At 38.4% G+C, this 23503-nt stretch overlaps 1 protein-coding gene across 1 annotated transcript in view; it reads right to left on the bottom strand.

The window, feature by feature from the left end:
- Positions 1–23503, bottom strand: part of tln2b (talin 2b) — a 126083-nt gene that overhangs the window by 61542 nt on the left and 41038 nt on the right. The window contains exons 3-7 of the mRNA XM_066667018.1: positions 11111–11282; positions 9744–9841; positions 8780–8909; positions 7241–7393; positions 5059–5201 (exon numbers count right to left, since the gene is read on the bottom strand). Of these exons, the coding sequence (XP_066523115.1) occupies positions 5059–5201; positions 7241–7393; positions 8780–8909; positions 9744–9841; positions 11111–11246 (660 nt within the window). The 5' untranslated portion in view covers positions 11247–11282. The remainder of the gene's footprint in view (positions 1–5058; positions 5202–7240; positions 7394–8779; positions 8910–9743; positions 9842–11110; positions 11283–23503) is intronic.

Raw genomic sequence — 23503 nt, 5'->3', positions numbered from 1 at the left:
ATCGGTAAGATCCATCCTCTATGGCAGTGGTGTAAACAGATTTACACACATAAATCATTGCTAGATCAGCTCTAAACTGGACCCCCTCTGGATTGAACTTTGACATCTATAACCAAAATTCTTGGTTTCTAGCCGAGAACGGACAAATCATACACTTGCTCTAGAGAATGCCATTCATTCCACCCCTACCCCCAAAGGTCAACTTGGAGGGTTGAGGAATGGGTTAAGGGAAATGTAGCAACCTCACCTCTAGATGACACTAAATCCTACACACTGAAATTGGACAAATCATGTGGGAGCAACCATTGGCTAATAATATATAAATCCACATTCCTTTAAGTTCCATCCCAGAAAATCATATGAATTGTTCTACAGGGCTCTTGTCCAATTTAGAATTTTAAAGCATACTGTGCAGAATAATGCTACTGTTTCTAGCATATAACCTTTAGTGAGGTGCATGTAGGATAGATCATAAAGAGCACACAGTCACACTGACTGAATTTTCTCACAGGCAGAGAATGGGTGGATCACAGATATGTAAGAAATGTACAGTAGTGGGACTTAAGCCATTTCAAATAAATACTAACAAAATCAGTGTGTACTGACTCTCATTAAGTCAGTGGGAATGGGTTTAAACACAAAGGCAAAGAGTAATTAGAAGAAGAATCTGAGCAAAAACCTGCATATAAACACACACACACACACACACACACACACACGGGTAAATGTAGACTTGGCAGGACTTCTGTGGGTGATGATGTCATAGAGACTACATCATGAATGGATGAGTGAAGCTCAAGTCTGAGGGGCCTCCCACTATGAATCTACATATCACAGCATAGCTCCTACACACCAGCTTTAAATTAATCTAAATTATTAGATTAACTTGACTTAGAAGAACTATTTTCTGTTTGGTTTACCAGTACAGTCTGTTTTTCTAATATTTAACCTTTAATTAAATATACTAATGGTTGCTGATGTTCTGATTTTTTTAGATGCCAATTGTGTACTTGTGGCACAGTTCAAAGCATTTTTAAGTGTTATTTCATACTAACATTCATGCAATACTTCAATCAGCAAAATGTTTACAACAAAGCACAAAACAACATGCCTTAAATGTTTTGGGTTAGAAGCCATACATTCAATGAAGCCTAGTTAGTGGCAATTACTTGCCAGGAAATATTTATTTAGTCCCCAGTGTAATCAAGATTTAAAGGCTAAATATAATTTACTAGATTACATTATATAATACATTAATAAATTAAATTTATTACACTGATTGTTAGTATAGCTTACCTGAAAAAAAGACAAAAATATAATAAAACTTGGCTTAAAAAACACTTCTCAGTTTTACTGTCACCCTAACAGACTAATGACACTTATCCTGCCAGAACACTAATGAAGAACAACATACAAGTAAGTGGAAAGAAAAGAGTGAAGCAGTTCTACAAGTGCAGGAAGCATTTAAGACTACCCTTGCTGTGTCACAGGAAACACTAGAGAGCTTATATTGTGAGATGTCCTAAAGGACGTTATTTACATTTCTGTTGAATGTGCATCCAGGGAATGCTTTGGTGGCAGGTTGAATGAAGGAAAGCACGAACAGTTTACTGGATGACAGAAAGACATCTAGCTAGCTTTACATCTCAGTGACAGATTTAGTGGGTTAGTTCTCACTCTCACACACTTTTGGTAAAGCAGTTTGGGCTGGATAACACCATAAACAGAGTGCATTGTAAAGATATTACAAAGACCTAAAAGTAAAACTGCCCAGTTAATGATGATATTCACCATTGTAATCAAAAACAATATGTTTTTAAATAAGATTCAGATGATGTTTTCTAATTTGCTAGCTCTCCAGTCTGTTTGTGTGCTTAATATTGTTCTAATGTGTTTATACGACCCCCACTGTCTGTAAATGAGTAAAAAAGAAAACTAGCTGTCATGGGCCAGTAGGCGTTCTCTCCAGCTTTCTCTGCTCATGGCAGAGGAATCTGGAGTTTGTTTTAGACAATGTAGAAAATCAAAAATTTTGAAAAGCATGAACTGAGATGAGGATATTGCTCTATTCTGCTCCATAGATGGGTAATGACTCACTTAATCACAAGGAAGAAATGTCTCCAAATTCAGGAGACTACTAACTGCATTACCAAATGGGATACAAAAATAAACAAATCGAGTTACAAATGTGTTTCTGTGGGAATTCATAATGAATTAGTACTTACAGACAGTTAAACTTCATCCACATACAAACAAAAGTAATTTTTCCTTCAAACACATAGTTTCACCTTAAAAGACAAAACGTCTGAATGTAAACAACCAGAGAGAACCACGTTTTCCCACATATATAGATGGCCTCTTTAACATAAATAGAAGAATTTCAGAGAAATGTACAAATAAAACTGGCCTATTAGTGGGCATTAGTAAATTGCATGCAGTACACATATATTTTGTGATTAACAGCAGATCAATCTATAGCAGACTATTCCAAATAAACTTAGCCCCCCAATGCTTTCTGTTATGTAATTAAAAAATGCATGTGTAATTAACCCTAAAGCTATAAGCTCAACAGCTTTATCACATTTCATTTTAATGCAATTGATTGCCTTAATTTTAAGATCCACTAAATGCACACCCAGGTTTACAGTCTGTGTGGGTGTGTTGAGAGCCACTGGGAGACTGCTGACAGTGGCACTTTTGCTGGAGATAGATTGAATAGTAATGTCAGTGCTCTCTCACAAATGCGCGCTCACACACACACACACACACACACAGTCAACCCTGGTTAACGGAGAGTCACTGCAGTCTATGGGTGGACCATGTGGGGCAGAGAAATCCCCTGTAGCAGAATGCCAAAAAGATAAGTCTCTGTGGATGAGTGTGTGTGTGTGTGTATATATATATATATATTATACACACACACACAAACTCAAAAGACTGAACTGTGCTCATCATGGTGAGAGATTTGCTGTTTTTCCTCTGTGAGTGTGTGTAGATCTCCTGCAGTTTCTGAGTAAATGGGTGTGGGTGTATGTGGCACTGAGTCAGAGAATTTGATGGGGGTGTGTGGCTTTACGAGAGAGAGGAAACAGACACAGAAGGAGGAGAAGGGAGGGAGCCATCTTTCTTTCCAAATGTGTACAAACACTGTGGGGATGTGGGTGTGTGTATGCATACTGTGCAAGTGTTCCATGCTCATGAGTCCCCATGAACAAGCACGAACAAACAAATACTGAGAATGGAAAGAGCACATCAGAGACCTGAGTTTAAACCCACATTTGCATCACTGGGCTCATCCAATACTGGTATTCAAAGTGACAGTTCAAAAGTTATTCAAAGTTAATATACTATACTCTGCAGATGTTGAAACCAGTCTTGCTTGATTTACAAATTTTGTCTTGTATTGTTATTTTTTTAGCTTCATGACAGCAACATATGCTTTCAGACACATAGCCTTCTTGGATTATTTTATATGCAATATTTTCAGAAATATCACCTGTTGCACCTAATATTTTAGCTATGCAACCCTGGCCCATAGCTCAACACCAACACATCATGAATATTATTCATATTGAGGTGCTTCCCAACAAGCATCATGATCATATTTAAACAAATATTCCTCAGCAAGCCCTTGCTCTTTGTTTAGTCTAGGACCCATGTGAAGAGCATGTACGTGTCTACGCACATGTTTCTAGAGAGTACATGTCAGCACACATAAGTCCAGACTATCACATGCGCACTTGGCAATACGCTGCAAGCAGAGTTCAACACAACAGTGCTGCACACAAAACAAACCAATTTGTGTGTTCAGATTGTCTCAACTTTATGCAAATGAGCAGTGATGCGCGGCGGCTACCAAACTACCAAACAGAAAGCAGTCAAAACCTCCCTTACTCTGTCTGGACTTTTGTGGTTTACTACAAATGAAAGTGTAAATAATATTTGCTTTGAATGTTTAAGAAGAGCTACTTTTTTGATAACTACATTAATCCCAAATTACAGTTGACATTTGAGTAAAAAATAATGTTCAGCTATTGATAAATAAACAACATAAACATAGCTGTAGGTTTGTAATTTCAGTTTGCAATTTTTAAAATTAAAATGAGGCTCTGATAAAAGTTAAATAGTCTAGTCAAGATTGTGATCATTTTGTGAATAAATAAAACCTATGCCCTTACACTGGATGATGTACTTGGAGAGCGCTGCCTGCTCGCGTGTTGCTGGACACTCCCACCAGCGACACATTGCCTGCTTCACGGGTGACGCTGAGCGATTTTATTGATTTCGGTGTGCACGCACAGTAAGTATTAACGACATGCAATGAACCATTTTGACAATACTTTTTGGCATCACAGATCAACAGAAAACAGAACATGGGTTAGAGAGTGATTGAGCAGGGAGGAGGGAGATAGAGCACAAAAGAACGAGGATATTCTGAGGAGAAATCATGCACTGCAGCTATAGGCTGTTACAGTACAAATGTATGCACTGAAGCAGAAAAGGTAATTGATAAATCAGTCTGCATGAAGAGAGCCTAATTGCTTTGTGGGCCTTCAAGCATTTCGGGTTTGAAGGCAAGGAAATATTATATTACACCACTGAACTTCAACCAATAAAAATAATGCTTTGAAAAATCTGAAAGGAGAAGCTAATAACAATACTTTATCAGTGAGAGTAGAGAAAGTAGAGAGTAGAGAAACACACAAAGACGACACCAGTCATCAGCTAACACATTGAGAGAGTGAGAGAGAGGGAATGAGTGGGAGCATGAGAAAGAGTAACTGGTAGAAAGAAAGAAGCTGAGAATGAGAGAGACGTAGGTGATGGAGAGAGAGGGAGAGATGGAGACAATCTAACAGAGATAAGAGCCAAACACACAGAGAGAGAGAGAGAGAGAGAGAGTGAGAGAGAGAGAGAGAGGGAAGAGAGAGAGAGAGAGAGAGAGAGAGAGAGAGAGAGAGAGAGAGAGAGAGTGAGTATGTGGCAGTGCTGACATAGTCCTCCACAGCTCAGTGTTCTGATTCTCATCAACCCGAGAGCAGAGGGCAATAAACTGACCTGTACATAAAGCAGGTTGAGCTGGACTGGGTCACGGGAGTCCACATTCTGGTCAGAGTAGAAAAACTTTCTCCTGAGCAGCAGCGTCTCACTCTCCTCGACACCCTGCTCCCGGAATGTCCGACTGTGATCCAGCCAGTTCACTGGATAAAACAGAGTGATCATTTACAGCAACCCGTGACTAATAATGGCTCACCTACTACCTACCTACTGACCACTAGACACAATACAAATCTAAATCATGACCATTTCCTAAATCATTGAAACTGGCTGGGCTGTAATATTTCATATAGTTAAAGAATAAAATTTAGTTAACATAGTCATTTTAAGAACTACATCTTGCGACTTATCTGCTAGGTATGTATGAGGTGCATATGCTATGTCAGTGTATTATTATACCACAGTTAGTTCTGACCCTGCAATGTGATTGGCTGAGAGACGTTCCAGGAGTGACAATGTTACACGATAATGGCACTCTCACAGAAGCTCTTCAGGTATCAATCCACAAAATACATGTAACCTAGCAATGACATCAGCACTTACAAGACAGAGCTGTGAGTGCACTTTTTCACCCAATGGGGAACAAGTTATTTTTTTATATTCGCACACATTATTTTGAACAGAGTAAAGAGTTAGGGCACAGTGGACTCTGCTTTCTGATTTGTAAAAAAATGGAAATAATTAATGTATATAAAAAACAAACAAACAAAAAAAAAAAACAGTAAATGGCTACGTCTATGTGGTTTCTGTGATTGTGTTTAACTCGAGTTAAGGTGTGTCTTTTTTCTCTGCCAGCTCCGCAGCACGGCTTTGGAGTGATACTCTAAAATACTCACTTTTAACTTAGAGAGAACTTGGCATCCTTTAGCGTTTGATATCACTACGATCTGAATCTGTTGTGAACAATGGTTAAACCATGACATTTTATTGACTTGATGCATTTATCTCTGCTTCTGTCCTGATTTAGATAGGTTTAACATTGCACGAGTTAAAGATCCAGAGTGTGTTGAAAAGAGCAAACATGAATGTGTGACAGATGTGACAGTCTTCTTTATTTTAAAACCTAATAATAAAAAATAATAACAAACTGTGGTATAATTGCAATAATACGCTTGAGGTTCGTGCTATAACGCAAGATATTGGCACTGGTGTACTGATCTTCGTCACTCTGCAGTGCCAATATATCACGTTATAGCATTCTCTCTTGTGTATTATTGCGTAAGTAGACAGACAGCACTCAGCAGTCATCCAGTTTGCAGGGGCAGACTGGAAGAAGAGTGAACTGGAGGAAAGCTGAACGCTGTCTACTATGGGTAATAAACTGACTAGGCATAAGTACCTCATACATACCCAATTCAAAGCGACAGAAATATCACTTTAATAGGAATATGATGTTGAATGTAGCATAGACATACCTTCAACTATTTTAATAGTCATGTTCATATCTTCAGGCATGTCCATGAGCAATTCATTTAACTTTTAAAATTATACCTTTAATTAATACTAACTAGTTGGAAATTTATACACCCTTGTCCTTTTTGCACTACACAGGAGAAACCTTTTAAAAAAAATTAACGTTTGCTCTGAGTACATTTCAAATGCACAAATGTTTACTTTTACTTGAGTAAAATTTCATCAAAGTAACAGTACATTTATTTGAGCAGAATATTTTAGTACTCTTTGCACCTCTGGTCAGGACAAAGAAAATATACTCTGTGGTAAATTTAAGCTAAGGGTTTATATCGTCTGGCTAACTCAGAAATCCTGCTTTTTTGCAATATATCCCCAAGATCTTATTCAACAAAACAGATGAACAAGAAACAAGAGGAGTTGCCTTAAGAAAATACATGCAAGACTTTGCAAAACAAAGTCACAAAACACATGCTCATTAGAAATTACAACCAACAAGACTCAGGTGAATAGACAGTGTAAAGTATATTGCACAGAACTATAGCACTGTCTCTCAGCTGAACTTACCCTTTTCCACATTTTTGTAATTACAAAGCACAAGGCCAGAAATAGGGACTTAATTATAAAGGGTGACAATATTACTTGGTCTACCCTTAATATGCAGCTTGTACATGAATGGATGTGTGTATGTGTGCATGAGTGTTGAGTGTGTGAATGAAAAAGAGAGAAAACCAGAGAATGAGAAAGAAAGGAGGTGGGGGTTCAGACTTACAGTCGTCGTCTGTATGTAGTTTAGCTTTAAGTTTCTCCATTTTCCTCTCGTCTCGGAGTAAAGTTCGATCTTTCTTCAACGTGCCCATGCCATCCTCTTTTCTTTCCTCACCTTGTTCTTGGATCAGAGAGTACTCTTCATAGTTTGTGATTCCTGAAAAGAGAACATGGAGCGGACACATTATTGTCAATATTGGTTGCTTGTTTTGCACTGATTTTTATTCATCTATGTATGTTGATCTGCTGTCTCTGACATAGCTATGTATGTGAGTTTTAAATTGGGTTGGGGGGGGGGGGTAAGCTGTAAATGAATGACCCTTCTGGGATTAATAAAGGAGTCTGAACCAAACTGAACAAATAGGAAAAAGAAAGACAATTTCTGAACTTTCCTTGGTCTCGCAGTCTTTAAAACCTGTCAAATTTTCTCAGTCCCCACCTTTAAAATTATTGCTCAGCAAAATGTCAAACTTGCACAATTCACTCCTCAAACCTAATGTAGTCTATCCGCCAAGAAGATGTTGTTGCTTCTTTGGTTTAGTATTAGAGCTACAAGATTACTGTCTCTAATAAAAAAGGAAGCTTTCAACCAACCAGCTAAACACTTTGCAAACTGCAAATTTAATCTTACATTTAATCTTTAATCTAACTAGTGACACTCAATAACAAATGTGAATACAGCTACATTTTTCTGCTATAGTAACATACATTAGAAGCAGAAATAAAGTTAATCCAAGTAGATATATGTACATATGATTCAGATACTGACATAAGTGCACATTTTCTATAATTTGCTTCCAATTAAAACTGTAGTAGTAGCCATTGTAATACTTTGCCAATCATGAACGACATGAAATTTTTAGGGTTTGTTCAAAAACAAAACAAACAGGCTATCTGCAGCACAGTAATCTATTTATGAATTTGCTGCAGATGTTATTGGTTTCTAGCTAGAAATAGAAATTTCAATATTTTTGCCACATCCTGTAATCTAGGCCCTAGACAGCTATATTTTAAGTTGTAGCAATACCAATACACTAAATACAGTTCTAGAGTCATTTGGATAAATGAGAGAACATCCTGAGAAATGGTCAATCTACACTACATTTAATCAGTCACTAAAGTACAAGACATATGGAAGGAAGATAAAGAGATCTCAAGTGGTGAATAAAGCCTTTAAACAAACAGAACATGATAAAGATGTCAGCTAAAGTTCTGCCCTCTCCCCTCCCTATAACACAACCAGCTTCACTGCAGCCCACCTCTACTGTAATTGAAATCTATTGCTCAGTGGTGAGAGAGGAGGGGTTGGAGTGATGGAGCATTACTAAAGCCAAGCTGTTTTTCTGCCTTCCTAAGACACACCTGGCTACACTAGAAATTCATGAGAAAACACTCCATCGAATATGGAGTAGCTTCGGTTCTCTGTTCTAACAGCATGCAGAAAGACATTCAGAACACACAGAGAATACAGATGAACAGCTGTAGGTTGGTAGGATCTTGGTAGGAGACGAATAAGTGCAGAACACAGAGTGGGGTTACACACCGATTCTACTGCAGATAGTGACCAGCAGCTCCCCCACTGTTTTGGAGTCATCCACCATGATGGTCTTAATGGCCCCATCAAGCATTTTAATCTTCTGTGGTCTTTGCTTCTTCTTGTACTCCAAAATATCCTAATATACAAAGAAGAAGAAAATGTTAATGCAAGTGCTAGAGACATTGTTCCTCAAAGTAGTTTAGAAATAACAAATGGTACATACTCAAGATCACGACATAAACTGTTGTGTGCCTGATTAATGAAAATCACTAAAACAAGCAATCATTTGACTGCAGCAAATCAATCAATCTGTTAACAAAATTCCAAGTAAACCACTTATCAATTTAGTACTACAGGTTTTACCTTTTATATTTTTACAGGGAGTAAAATAGTCTTACGCAAAATAATTTTGGTTTAATCTCAAGCAGTTCGTATGGCTATAGCATTCTGCTCAAATCAGATACATACCTGACCAGACAAAATTTTCATCAATATGCTAAAGACAAAATAAATGAATAATGAAACAGCTGGAGAAAGTACTGCCTGTATATGCACATTTTACAGTCAATGCTGAACCTATCATCACTGTCCAATGAAAAATCTCCAAAAATAGTAACTTTACAGGAAAACAACTGCTCAACTTTCACTGTAAGCCAATATAAGAATGTTAAATTATTTTTTTTAATTTAATTAAACTAATTAAGTATTTTTTAAGCATTTCTATTTGTCCATTCATTATAACATTTTTACACAATGTGGAGACAACTGCTGTATTCAAATGATGTAGTAAACTAAAAATCAACAAAAATGAAGATACATGTTTTTCTTTTGACAGAGATGATATGCAGCTTCCTCAATTACACACATACTGGTCAATTATACCTTGATTCAATCAATGCTGACCAAGTCGAACTTCGATAAGCTATGTCTGATCATATTTAATGTCAGTATATTCCGTCTGTGTTTTTACCCCATTCCTGAGCATGTAGTAATCCAGTGTACGTCCAGATTCTAACCAGATTCCTTTCCTGGGGTCGTCATCTGACAAAAACAGGCCATAATCTGATGCTGAAATAAAGGGGGATGAAAAATATCAGTAACAGTTATAAACCTCGGTAAGAAGAGACAATAACACTCTGTTGGAAGTGGTGCCTGGCAACTGCTTATTTACTTATGTAACCCAACATTACAAATATTCTAATCACAAAATGTAATTCTATTTTCATATTTGTTGAACAACATCCAGCTTTGTGGCTGGAAACAGTCAAAGTTAAAGGTACACAGTCAAAGGTACACAGAAAGACGTTTCATTGATAAAATGAATGAAATTAAAGTATCTCTGAAACTCTAAATATTGTTTTTGTTGGAGGCTGGTGACACCTATCTGAGAGTGTTAGTGGCATACATAAGGAGAACCCAAGGAGTTGGCAACTGCACCGGCCAAGCAGCACAGGGTGGTATAAATCTGTACTGGGGTCTAATGAGTGTACGCAGAGTGGAGAGGTTTCGGCTTATGCCTGAACGTAACATCCTGCAGAGACAACATTACAGCCCACAGCCCTGGACTTAGGAAACCTCAATAAACACTGAACCCCCAATGTTTGACTTTCAGACACTTTGATGAGTGGGGGGAGGGAGAGGGAGCGGGAGAGAGAGCGAGAGAGAAAATTAATGTGGTGGTGACACAGATTCTCATCTCCTCTGCTAGTTTTCTGCCTTCTCATCCATCAAGTTCACTTTGAGCCAGAATTATAGAGCACCCTTGTGACCATCAGCTCCACTGCTCTGACCTAGACAGAAATCTAAACCGAACAGCAACTTTAAAAAGAAACTAAACTTTAATACACTTTTATAGACATACTGCAGATTAGCATATTCCTTTAAGCATATTTTGAATGTGAATTATTAAAACAGGCAAAAATCGATTAAAAGAACTCAAGACCAGTGGAAAGAGCATCTTTGACATCCTGTCTTGTTCTTCCAGCCTCTAATGTGTGTTCAGTGACCTATTACTAAAAACATTCGACAGAACATAGAGTAGCACATAAATAGATAAAATCCTAAGGGCCTGAACACTGGATTTGACAATAATATGGCAAAAAATTGTACATGATACTACAATGCGTTTTCTCAATACACATAACTAGCAGTTCTTAACTAAAATGTAGCAGTGTGTTAGTGTAATGGATGTAGTTGCCTGTGCCACCTGTGAGTCAGTATTTATCTCATCATACCCTGTCTGCCTTACTGAAGAATAATGACTAATACAATAACCAGTAAATGCAATAATACATTTTTTATTTTGCAGACTTAAAATATTCCCCTCGAAAGTCTTACCTTGTCCAGTCTGTGCTTCAGGAACCCTCTCTCTGATGATGCGACAGGCATCATACACTGGGGTTGACGGCTCAAACTGCATGGTCTTCACTACATTGCACTGCCGCACACATATCTTCAGTGACAGGGCCACCATCTTGACCTCTGCTCAAACAAAAGCACCTACAAGCACCTGTAAAGATCAAACAGATGAAACTAATCAGAGAATATAGATTAAAGAAAAAAAACAAAACAAAGGGGAATGCAAAACAGCATGTGTGTGTCACATAAAATAGTAATTCAAAATTCAACCATTCTCCCATTCTCTCTTTTGTCATTTTATGTTAACTGCTTGGTAGCAGACAATTGCAATTTAATAAAAATAAATAAATAAATAAATAAATAAAATAAAATAAAATTTAAATGACCATCATTTTGTTTCAAAATTATCCCCAAGAACAGAACAATTGATGAACTACTTTGGCACCACATTTTCCTTAATGGACCTCATAACGAATGCATGAGCTTTATCTGTGAGTACAAAGTTGCTTGAAGTGTTTTGCGCTGTGCAGTTTAGCCCAGCACAGCCCCACAGTGCACACCATGGGTTGATGATAAAAAAAAAAACCATTTCTGACAGAGCAAATTTCAGCACCTGGTGCTGGAGGAACAGAAAAGTTTTAAAAATAAGGGAAATAAGACTCTACACTGTTTAGAATCATAGCTGGCGAGCTAACAGGCACTTTTGGTTTAGCACTCCACAGCTGACAATCTTCCAGTGAACAGAGCCTCAAAACACACATATTTAGAGGGTAAAGCCTGTGAGCAAAAGGTCAACCAATGTGTTTTCGGAGCATTTTGTATGTTTTTAGCTTCCTTCCTTCTCTCTTTTAAACCAAACTCTGTGCTAAACTCACAAATGTGCTGGGCTACTGGGCTTGTGTTTTTTGGCCCACACATTTCCGGACTGTGACATCAGCAGTCAGCGAGCTCCCACAGCACCCTCACCCTGCACATGCACATGGCCTTGTACTTAAAGACACAGAACAGACATTTGACACACCACATATTTCATAAATACCATTCTCATTCTGAGCTACTGTCCACATTTTACAAACCTAGTTATTAAAATACAGCCGTATTACCATTATACCGCCCAACCCTACTTCAAAGTGTTATTGTGAATTGTTTCTAGTTTTAAAAGGATTTTTCTTAATGCACTGCAATAGAATTCACTGGTCAAACATATACATTGGACTAATTTTAATAACGTATGTACCTGGAAGTGTGCATTGGGCAATAGCATTCATTCATTCATTTCATTTTCTTGAACCGCTTTTCCTGTTCAGGGTCACAGTTGCAACAATGCTATATATGAAATTAGCAGTGTCAGTTTGAGCCTCAACATCGGAAGATGCTTAGTATTAAAATGACTTGGATCGGGTGAAAGGCAAAAAAAAAAAACCAAAAAGAACTTGATCATGTCATCCGTAGAGAAAATACAAGCAAGCAAAATTATTGCACTGTGAATCAGTTGACAGATCTGCAGCTGTAAGATCAACGTGAGCCTGGTGTGTTAACAAATATTTAGTTGAACTCCTGCTTGGATTTTAACACTGTTAGCAGTTGAAGTGAGATAAGAGATTCTGAGTAAAGCTTTGTTGAAGCTTACAGTATCTGTTACGTCCTGTTACTGTGCCTCCTTTAGTATTTTCACAAGATTAAAAGTGCACTTATGCCCTTTAAAGAGTAAGAAAAAAAAACAATTGCCAAAGAGGGGTTCAGCATAACCTCACTAATCCTCTGTGGAATATCAATAGTAATGCAACCTTTAAAAAAGTCTCAATGTGACACATTCTCAAAGTACTCATGGGTATCCCATGAGTACGGCTCTTATTCATAGTCACATTATGTAGTCAGTGCTGCAGTGCCAATGTTGGATTGCTGATTGCTGATCAACAAGGGCTTTGAAGAAACAGAAAAACAAATATTGTCAAATAAACTTGCCTTAAAGTCCTTCAGCTCAGGTAAGAAATCTCTAACTCTAGTCTGTTTCCAGAAAAAAAGAAGGCTCAGGATGTGAGTGGATAAAACGGCTCAGTGTAACATAATGCTTCGTTTGAAGTGAGTAATGTCTATCTGACATGTTCCTCTAGGACGGGAGGTGATTTGACAGAGGAGGAGAGGGATGCGAATAATCTTCTCTGACACAGGATTAGTACATGGGCCACCCCACTGCCTCACTGTCTCCATTCAGTGCCCTTTCCTACTGTCCTTTTATACACACACACAAACATATGTTTTTATACCTTACCAGGAAAACACAAACAGTATTTTTTTGGAGACATCACGATTAATTAATTAAAGACCTTCAATTGTGAACTGACAACTTGTACAATCCCCACAGAAAATCATGACATACAATGAAACAATGAAACACTGAAGCAGCTGCATTTGAGTTTAAGGTAACCATGCCCCAGCAGTATTCCAGTAACTCAAATCCACAAGTTTGGAATCACCTTTTTAGTTGAATAAAAAGAACTTTTCACAAAGTAGGTTAAGGTAATTTACTGTGGTTTTCCAACAGAGTTAGACAGGCACACACACAAATGCAAACACAGTTCAGATGTGATGTCTGTTGTATGTAGGAGAGAGGGTTAAGGAGAAGTGCTGAATGTTCCCTTTGATGCCCCTCACACAGTTTGAGCTTAAGAGGAAGGCACTGAGGGAATGCTGCCCCCTTCTACCTCCCTGTCTTCTGAAATGCTTTCAGGCAAGCTGGAGACATTCCTGCACTGTCTGTGGATTCTTAACCAGTACTCTAAATCCTATACACTGTGTGAAAACTGATTCTGAACATTTTACACTGCTATAAATTTATAGTAGGCTGCCTTTTTCCATTAGACAAACGTCTACCAAATTTGAATGTCTGCTACAATGGTCAGGCCTTCTTTGCTTTACCTGTAACCCTAAACCAAACCTTAACTACCTACTCAATGTTTCACGTAATCAATCAATGTTTCATAAAGCTCCCAACACTGAAGGATATACATATGCAATAATGGATATCAAGCTGCTTTGAAGCAGATATGTGCAGGTTGACCTTAGGCTCGTATGCAGCTTCATCCCATTTCATGCATTTTTATGGAGATTATCCAATTTGTGCTTGGAAAACTGAATTTCTGTCCCACAACAAGTGCACTTGAGAGAAACTGGATTCTCAAACAAGGGGTGGCTGCAAACGTCTGCACACAAGGCACAGCACAACATATAAATGTTTCAGACTGAATGGTGCTGTAGTTCATATAGAACCTGTAAGGTGTTCCAATGGATGCTGTTTGCCCAAGAAACTGAGCACAAATTAAATGTAGCAGGTAATCCATGACATCAGAGACATCCACACAATCACAAAAACACATCTCCACTCTCAAAGTTGTGCATTAAAGTAGATCTCTAGGGCATGCTGCTTAACCAACGCAAAGACTCCCTCCACAGCCGAAGTTATATTAAGTTATGTTGATACATCTAGCTGAAAATAAACATTAAGGGAAGGTTTTCAGATGAAGACCACAGCATATGAAAACTTGCTTTGGGAGGCTGCTGCCGTAAACAAGGACAATTCAATTGGGCTGGGTAAAAAGCAGGGGCCATCTGGAAGGGATTGATGTGTGGTGATTCGCAACAAAAACAATAGCAGAGGGCACAGCCCTAGAGCCTCCTTATGAAGTGAGTGTTTGTATGTGTTTGTGTAAGAAGCAGAGAACGCTTTGTATTTTCTGAGATTCAGGTGAAACAATCTGCGCCAAACACAGGCCGACTTGCAGGCAGACAGAGGTTAGATGAACATAAGGGTGAATACGTTAGCAAAACAATAAGATGCTAAGATGTTTCCAGGCAGGCAAACTGCATGACATCAGCAAGTAACATCCTACAATGATTACCGTGGTGCTGTTTGGATCAACATGCCCCTTAAAAGTTAAATGGCTAGACCTGACAGGAGTAATCTCCTTCACGATGACAGTGTCCTCATTGCTGGGCCATGAGGTTACTGTATTTAAAGAGAATTAAAATTGTTAATCACTTGCTATGGCATCCCAGCCATAGCCATCAGATCTCAATATGAATGTACATATATAGAGAATGAAGCACTTTTCACCACCATCCAAAACAACAAATGATGGCATAACGTCCCTCCAGTACAGCTTTGGACACCAAGGCATGCTGAAGCTGTTCTATGTTCTGGATTATGTTGACTCAAACCCTTATTATCAACCTTTTTACTTTAATTTGACATGAGTCTAAATTTCCCCTAAAACACACCACAACAATCAACATTTTCAGTGCTTTCTTTCAGTGGTTCTATAACATTATCCACAGGTCAGGTCACATGGAGCATGGTTCTGAAAGACTTTCACTCAGAACCAGCACAAGAATTTGGGGCAACATTAGGAGGACAAACTCCAGGATGTCCAGCTGTGATCTAAGAACACCACTCTACAGCTGTGAGCTCAGAGAGAGACCTAGCAGTGATGACTTCAGGATGGCAGTAAAACACCAATCTGCAACTGTCAAATCAGCTCAGCACAGAATGCTAAACCAGCTCCAGCTTTGTTTTTCAGGTCCTCTACAGCAGTTTGAAGTAGTCTGTTACAACAATAAAATATCTTAATGGAGAAGGAAGTGACAGTGATTCCGTGTCCATCCATTACATGTGAATACATTCTACCCGAACCTTAGTCTAGAGACTTATTGGACATTTCCTACAGCTTTAAAGGTGAATTCCACTGGTTTTTCAAAGTTTTTTCAGAACCCAACTGTTGATGTAAATGAAAACCATGTGATGCATTGAAGAGAAACCTCCTGATGTTGATTTACTTGCAACAGCGATGAGCTGTATTGGGGTAGTGAATATTTTAAATATTATTTATGAATGCAAATCACCATGTGTGTTCTGAGATATCAGTAAAATGGCAGTAAATCCAAAAAGATGTGTTTTAATTACATTTAAACAAAAATCCTACAAAACAACTTAAAATACCACAGGCAATGGGTTATAAATAGGTGACAATTTAATATAAAAATGATATGTGAAGTATTTTTCAAAACTTTATATCAGGGTTCTTCAAACGGCCCACTGCTTTCATTTGATGGGTGAACAGCAAAGCATGTTGTCTAGCCATGGGTGTAGAGTTGGAAAGAGATGGGTATGTCTCTATACCAATACAGCCACTACTGAATTGTCATTAGCAATCATTTGGGATGAAAATTACAATACAGCGTACCGTCAGTGTCTAGTCAATGTGGTACAAATAAGCTAACATATCGTTCTCTACATATCTCATCTCTGCATGTCCCGCCTCTTGAACCCACAGCCCTAACAGGATTGATTTTGTTGTTTCTCCCTAACATGAGAGAGACTATGGCTGTAACGAGACAAAGCGCTGTAAACATGCGGCCGCGTGAGAGACGCCATCCACATCCCATATTGATTAAGGGACAGTGCCACCAGCTACAATTGTGCTTTAGGGCCATTTCAATCCAGCTGTTTTGGAGATTTAATATCTGCACTTTTCAGCAAGAAGTTTCCCCAGTGCGCTCATATATGAGCACCATAAAACTCGATATCGATGAGAAAGTGTACTCCACAGTGACTGTATATTTTCAAAATATTTTCACTTCTTCTTTTGCTGCAGTCTGGCTGTTTGATTAAAACATTTGATGACCCCTGCTTTACATGCTTCATATGTACTATCTCCTACCACCACTGCAAACTAATCTTTTTTCTCTAGAACAGACATTTCACAACAAATCACACTGATCTTATTGACTTTATTATTTATTTTCAAAGATCAATAGAATCTTGTCCTAACCAAACCAACTCATATGTTAAAAGAAACAGATGATCCATATATGTCAATAGCACTAAATGAAAGCTGATAAACACGAAGCAACATAAGCATATTAACTAGGCCACTGTTTAAAGACACTGTCAAACACAGTCACAATCAGTTTGCTGCAGGCTTCTTTTCATTAAGACCAAAAAATTACCGCATTAGTTTATAGAGGCGACATGTACCATGAACCAAATGCTTCCCTCCAGAGTGTCTGCGATATTCTTTCTTAGCGAAGGAGCAGAGATCAGTCTAATACTTGGATTAACATTCCAGCCACATACTCATGAGGTTTTAATAACCCTTAATATGATTTCAGACAAGAAAAGGGTCATGGTGTACACAGATGGGCTAATCTTTAGAGTACGTAAATACCTCCTGGGTGGTGCTTGAATCACAAATAAATTTAATAAGCCAGAGCTGCCACATAATTTTACATAATAATTGTCATGTAATCGTATGCAAATTAAATAGAGTCATAAGGAGAATAAGAGAATTAATCTAGCCTCAGTTCTCATAGAAAGATAAAGTAAGAAGTGAGAGAAAAGGGAGATCAAAGAAAGAAAGGAAAGACAAAGATTAACATTGTACAAGGGTTTACTGCAGTGTTCCTTTATTTTCCGCATCATTACCACCAGCTAATCTGCAACAGGCCTCTCTTACTAGTAGCTTCTGACAAATCCCACTCAGCCATCAGCAGACACGGGCAGAGATCTTAAAAGTCCGAAATATTAATAAGAATAACTCAGTGAGGGCCACTGCCGAGCAGCACCCGCGTAAACAGGAGCAAAGCGGCTCATTACAGGGCTCATCCATGCAATTTCCTGCTCTTAGGCCACTTATCTGGTCATCTACTCCCATAGCTCACTTCTTAAGCAGCAAAATCCCCTCTTTGAAAAGCATGCTCCTGAGCTCTTCTGTGATTTATACAAGGAGAGTATATATAGAAGGTCAAATTTATTAATCCCTGTATGAACCGCATCAATTTCATTAATCCCAGAGGATAAATGTGAGGTTTTCAGTCACATATTGCTACGAACTGGAACGTAAGTAACGAGATAGGCTATTATTCCCAGCCTAGGCATATCAAGGCTGTAGTCCACAGCATAGGCCAAAGCTCAAAGTGTTTACTCCAAAAGGTTTTGAGCTGTGCAGTGACATTGTGAGGGTGATGTTTCTTGGAGGAAGAATGCTGCAGCCTTCACCATCCCATAGCATGTGTCTGGAGTAAGAGGAACTGGCCATTTCTAAAATTGGAGAGGCAACTGAGCTTAAAAAAATGCAAAAGGGGATTTAAGCTACAAGAGTTGGTTCAGCTCACAGGTCTGGGGAAACCAGCACATTACAGCAAAGATAAAAAAGGATGTTCATCTCCCCACATTTCCAGCACCTAACAGTATTTTTTCCACATTTAATAGCCTTTAAGACATCAGTTCAGGTATTTGCAGCCTTAATTGAAAAGCTTTAAATCAGGTGGCTCTAAAAACAGCTTGGAGCTGGGCTAGAATTAATCACTTTTCATAAATACATCAACAATAAAGAGCCATGTCTGATTTATGTCGTCAACTTACGAAGAAATGATCGGCCCTCTATTTTATTACAGGTCGTGTATGGCAGGATGGAAGAAGGCAAGGATAGATCACAGTAATCATGGTTCGTCCTCACTCGCTCACTACAAGATGAAATTTAAGCACGACATTATTAAAAAAAAAAAGAAGAAGAAAAAAAAGTGAGCCAAGAGACTGCTCATCTTCAGGATGTTCATGCATGGGCTGATGGGTTAATAAGTTATGGAAACATGCTGTGTGTGTTTAAAGATCATGCTCATAATGAATGGCTGCCCATAAGCTTACAGCACCTTACATGTACAACTATAAATCTTATACACAGGCTCCTCATCTGTCTGTAGTGAGAGAAATATTTAAGCGTCCTGTACGGAATTTAAAGAGAAATTTCATCTTTTTTTTTAAACAAAATATAATAATTAAATCACAAGATCTACAACCCTAAATATAAGCTATATCACCATCCCACTGATGTTTTAAATGTGGAAATTCAATCCAATAACAGAGCTATAATATATAATAATATTAAAAAAATCCATGTGTTGTGATGTCTCCACCAAACATGAATGACAGCTTTACATAAGCCCCAAGAATAAACGAATATACTTGTCCAAAAGGCCCCACTTACTGAAATGCTCACATTTAAACTGCAGTCACAACATTGGTCAAAGAAATAGCTATTAGATATTTCAGTCAAGCTGTTCAGCCCTAAGTTAAACTGTGTTATCCAGTGAGGTATTTCTCAGTCTCCTCTCTGTATAAACGAGCTACTCCACCAGTATTAGCTCAGGAGCAGCCAGCAGTCCAGTGAATTCAGCCTTCTAGACAAAGCTGTTCACAAGCTAACACTACAGCTAAAGCAAGATGCTTTCAGAAATACCATAAAATATCGATTTCATAGCTTCTACACAGCAGCAGTGAGAAGATGGGAAAAAGGGACACTCAAGGACTTTCAGGGATGTAGAATATACTACCGAATGAACAGAATGTCATTTTAAAAGCACTTAGATGACAATTTCAACATTTTGCTTCAATTTTTTCTTCATTGTATTTAATCATAATTCCTGTACATCTACAATGCCTTTTTTATACTGATCCAACATGCATTTTTCATATTGATTTTGACTAAATTACATTTTTTTTATGTTTTAAAAGCTCAAATTAAGTTAAATAAATTACTTTGAATTTAGAAAACCATTGTAAATATTGGTGTTATATAACAAGGGTAGGCTTAATAAGAAAATATATATATTGCAAGGCACTAAAATAGAGATGATCCACAAGCTACTCAGCAAATCACTAAATCCACTATATGTGCTATTTCTCAGAATATTTACAATTTATGAGCATTCTGAACTTTTAGGTCACAAACCCAAAGCAAGCCAAAGATTTGAGGACGAAAACATCAAAATGTACCTGTAATTAGATGGTTAATAAGACGCAATGTAACAAACCATTTTTTTCCATAATCAGAAGAAACCCATGTTGTCTGCTTTACTATATTCTCCACCATTATTCTGAGACACCCACTACCTTACACTGTATGAATAAAGCATACAGAATGATTTTTGCTAATTTGTGCCTGCAAATACAAGAACAGAATAAAAGAGCCAATACGTTTATAATGATTAGGCAATATTTGTCTAATCTGCCCATATCATTCATTCCTTCATTATCTGTAACCTTTATCCTGTTCAGGGTCACGGTGGGTCCAGAGCCCTCCTGGAATCACTGGGCGCAAGGCAGGAATACACCCTGGAGGGGGCGCCAGTCCCTCACAGGGCAACACACACACACACATTCACTCACACCTACGGACACTTTTGAGTCACCAATCCACCTACCAACGTGTGTTTTTGGACTGTGGGAGGAAACCGGAGCACCCGGAGGAAACCCACACGAACACGGAGAGAACAAACCAAACTTCTCACAGACAGTCATTCAGAGCGGGAATCGAACCCACAACCTCCAGGTCCCTGGAGCTGTGAGAAATTACCTGTTGCACCACTGTGCCGCCCCTGCCCATATCAAAATTTACATTTATAATTTACAACATTTGCATATCTTTACAAAGTGTAAAACAGGTAAATCATCACACCAACACTGGAGGAGGTAACTAAATGGGAGGTAGAATTGGGACCGTTTGAGGGGTTTGAGGGCTAACCAGGGCACCAGCTGAGTATGTTAGAACACAGAAGATACATTTACACATTTTTCATAGCTTTCCTCCTAATACTGTGCTCAAAGCACAGATATCCTGCATGAATTCTCATCTTGTAATGACAGAAGCTGTGAGATTTCACTGGGAACTGCAGGTATTCCAGTCTCATTTTCACCAAGAAGCTGCCAAATGATCACAGACCTATGGATAACAATCCCTGGAGATTTCCTTACAGGCAACTTGTAGCATGTTCATTACTTGTCCATATGATCTGCATGCTAATTTCTTTATGTCTTCAGTGTACCCTTGACTAAATTAAACAATCCTCAAATGAATATCAATGATGAGATGTTGCAGGAAAATTATACTGTAACAATACAAATGAAACTACAATACATCCACTACACTACACTATGTCCCTGCACTACTCTGAGAATCTGTGTGTTCCACAATGAAGTTTTAAACAGTGTATCACAGTGGATCTCAAACTGTGGTACATGAAGCAGCAAGAGGTGTTAGGCCAAATGACCTTGAAAAATCTACTACTTAATTAAGGAATTTATTCATTACTTTTTAATGTGTAAATTACTGTTTAACAGTTTTAATTTAATTTAATTTAATTATGCCCTAATGAAATTAATTTGTGTTGCAGAAAAATACACCTCAATTGATTACGTCTGTAAGGGAAGGGGAGAGAGACAGCGTTCCTCTGCTTTTTTTTTTTTTTTTTTCTCGAGGGATGGAACGCAATCCCCTGGTTTTTGAGAAATCCGTGTAAAGAAAGCCCAGTTTCAGTTGGTTACTGGATGTAAGCAAAGGCTAGAGACAGAGGTGAGCAATTTGGATTTTATTATAAAAAAGGGCAGAGCAAAAATGAGAAAAACAAGCCGAGACCAAGCCCGGGAAATACTCCAGAGCCCAGAAGGACTAAATAGAGAAAAACATTTTTTAGTTATTTGTATTCTCTCAATAATATTTGCCAATTATTTTAGATATATTTGTGATAAGTATGCAAATTTCAACTAAATAAAAAGCAAGCAGGTGTGCATGTGTTTCTGTGGTTAAAAGTCATAGGGGGTACTTGGAGGCTTGGTTTGATAATGGGTGCTAGCTTGTCTAAAAAGTTTGAGAACCACTGGTGTATCAGAATAAGCAGCCTCTTAAGAATCAATATAGTGCATGCTCATGAATATTAGTTTCATATGATTGTGAAAAGGCCTCTGCCAATGAAACACAGACATAATAAACAATAATGTTGCCCAACAACAATGGTAGGGTCAGTTTTAATTAGTTTGCTAAACTAAATTCAAAAACATTAGAATTCTTGGGAAATTATTTAAAGCAGGATGTTCACAAACAATTTGGCAAATAGCCTGTGAACACTAGGCCATCGAATACTGAAATTAAGTACATCAACAGGAATCTTGCTCTATTAGAATGTTTCTGTAAAGACGGGATGGCAGTGAGCTATGGTACTGAGCTTTGTACTTATCCAGCCTATGCTTGGCAGTGAGTGTCTAACATCATTTTATGCTCTACTAAGGAAACGACACAAACTGCATGCAAAATTAAAAACTTGAGACCAGAATGGATGCATATAAAAGGGTCTCTATATACTTTTAGACATCCAACATGGCAAACACTCTTCTTGTCCATCTATACTTCATCAGAAAGCTCAGATATCTCTCTCTCTCTCTGCTAATGGATTACCAGTGAATGGCATTTTTTTCTGAAAATAGAGGTTAAATGAATATCTCTACTACACAGGGTGAGAAAGAGAGAGACAGAGAGAAACAGAGAAACACAGAAACAAATGGCAATGGCCACGCTTTTGTGAAGTACCTCTGATAACCCTGTGGGTTGTATGGGGTCGCTCTAGTGTCAGGCCTGGCTGGCTGACAGGAATGATAAATCCTGCCCTTGTCTCAGGGAACAGAGGGGGGGAAAAAACAGCTCCTTTTACGCTAAAAATACCCCACAAAGTAGAACGTCCTCCAGCACTATCACACACGGATCCACTGAGCAACCTCCCTCTCTTCCTCCAACTCTTTTCACAGATATTCCCTCCCAACCATATGGCAATTAGCAATGTTTGATGCTAATAGCATTGCTAACACCAATCAATGGTTGAACAGGGTCATGTGCTTTTAATATCATAAGCAACTGCCTTAAGCATTTCGAGATGCAGAGCAAGGCCAAGATAAAAGGCTTAGTGTGGCTTTCTGAGGTTCTGAAAGAAGCAGGAGGTTTCTAATAATTTCTTCTAATATGGTTAAATGATGGCAAAGGGGGAAAAACTCTAATAAGTAAAGGGCAGGGATCAGTAACATGCCTGACCAACATCTGGGCTAAGGTGGAACACTGTGACAACCTCAGATGCAGAGGTTTATACTTTATCTATCTCATACACAAGTGCACATTTTTATTAAATACAGCGAGGCCCTTCCTTACTCCCCCATACACGAAGAGTGATACTCCTATTAATGAGCCTAAAGTTGTGAGAAACAGGAAAAAGGAAAATCCATGAGGAGTCATTAAAGCCTGCTACTGAAAGCTGAGACAAATGATATATTCAAAAGCCTTTCTAATCTTATTACTAAGTCTTACAACTTGGAGGGCAGAAAGAAACCAAGAGACAGAGAATGAGAAGAGCGAGCGGAAGAAACCTCAGTAGCACTCCACCCCGACAGCTGCACATATTCATTCACACACAAACACACCCAGGAAGGGTCGTCATGGTCACGGACCATGTCCTGCCCAAGAGTCAGCCTCAGTGCAGGCCCAGGATAGGAGGAGC

This window comes from Hoplias malabaricus, chromosome 4 (assembly GCF_029633855.1).
Source record: "Hoplias malabaricus isolate fHopMal1 chromosome 4, fHopMal1.hap1, whole genome shotgun sequence".
Taxonomy (NCBI): domain Eukaryota; kingdom Metazoa; phylum Chordata; class Actinopteri; order Characiformes; family Erythrinidae; genus Hoplias; species Hoplias malabaricus.
Note: the sequence above shows the minus strand (reverse complement) of the source record. Positions and strands in the feature narration are given on the sequence as shown.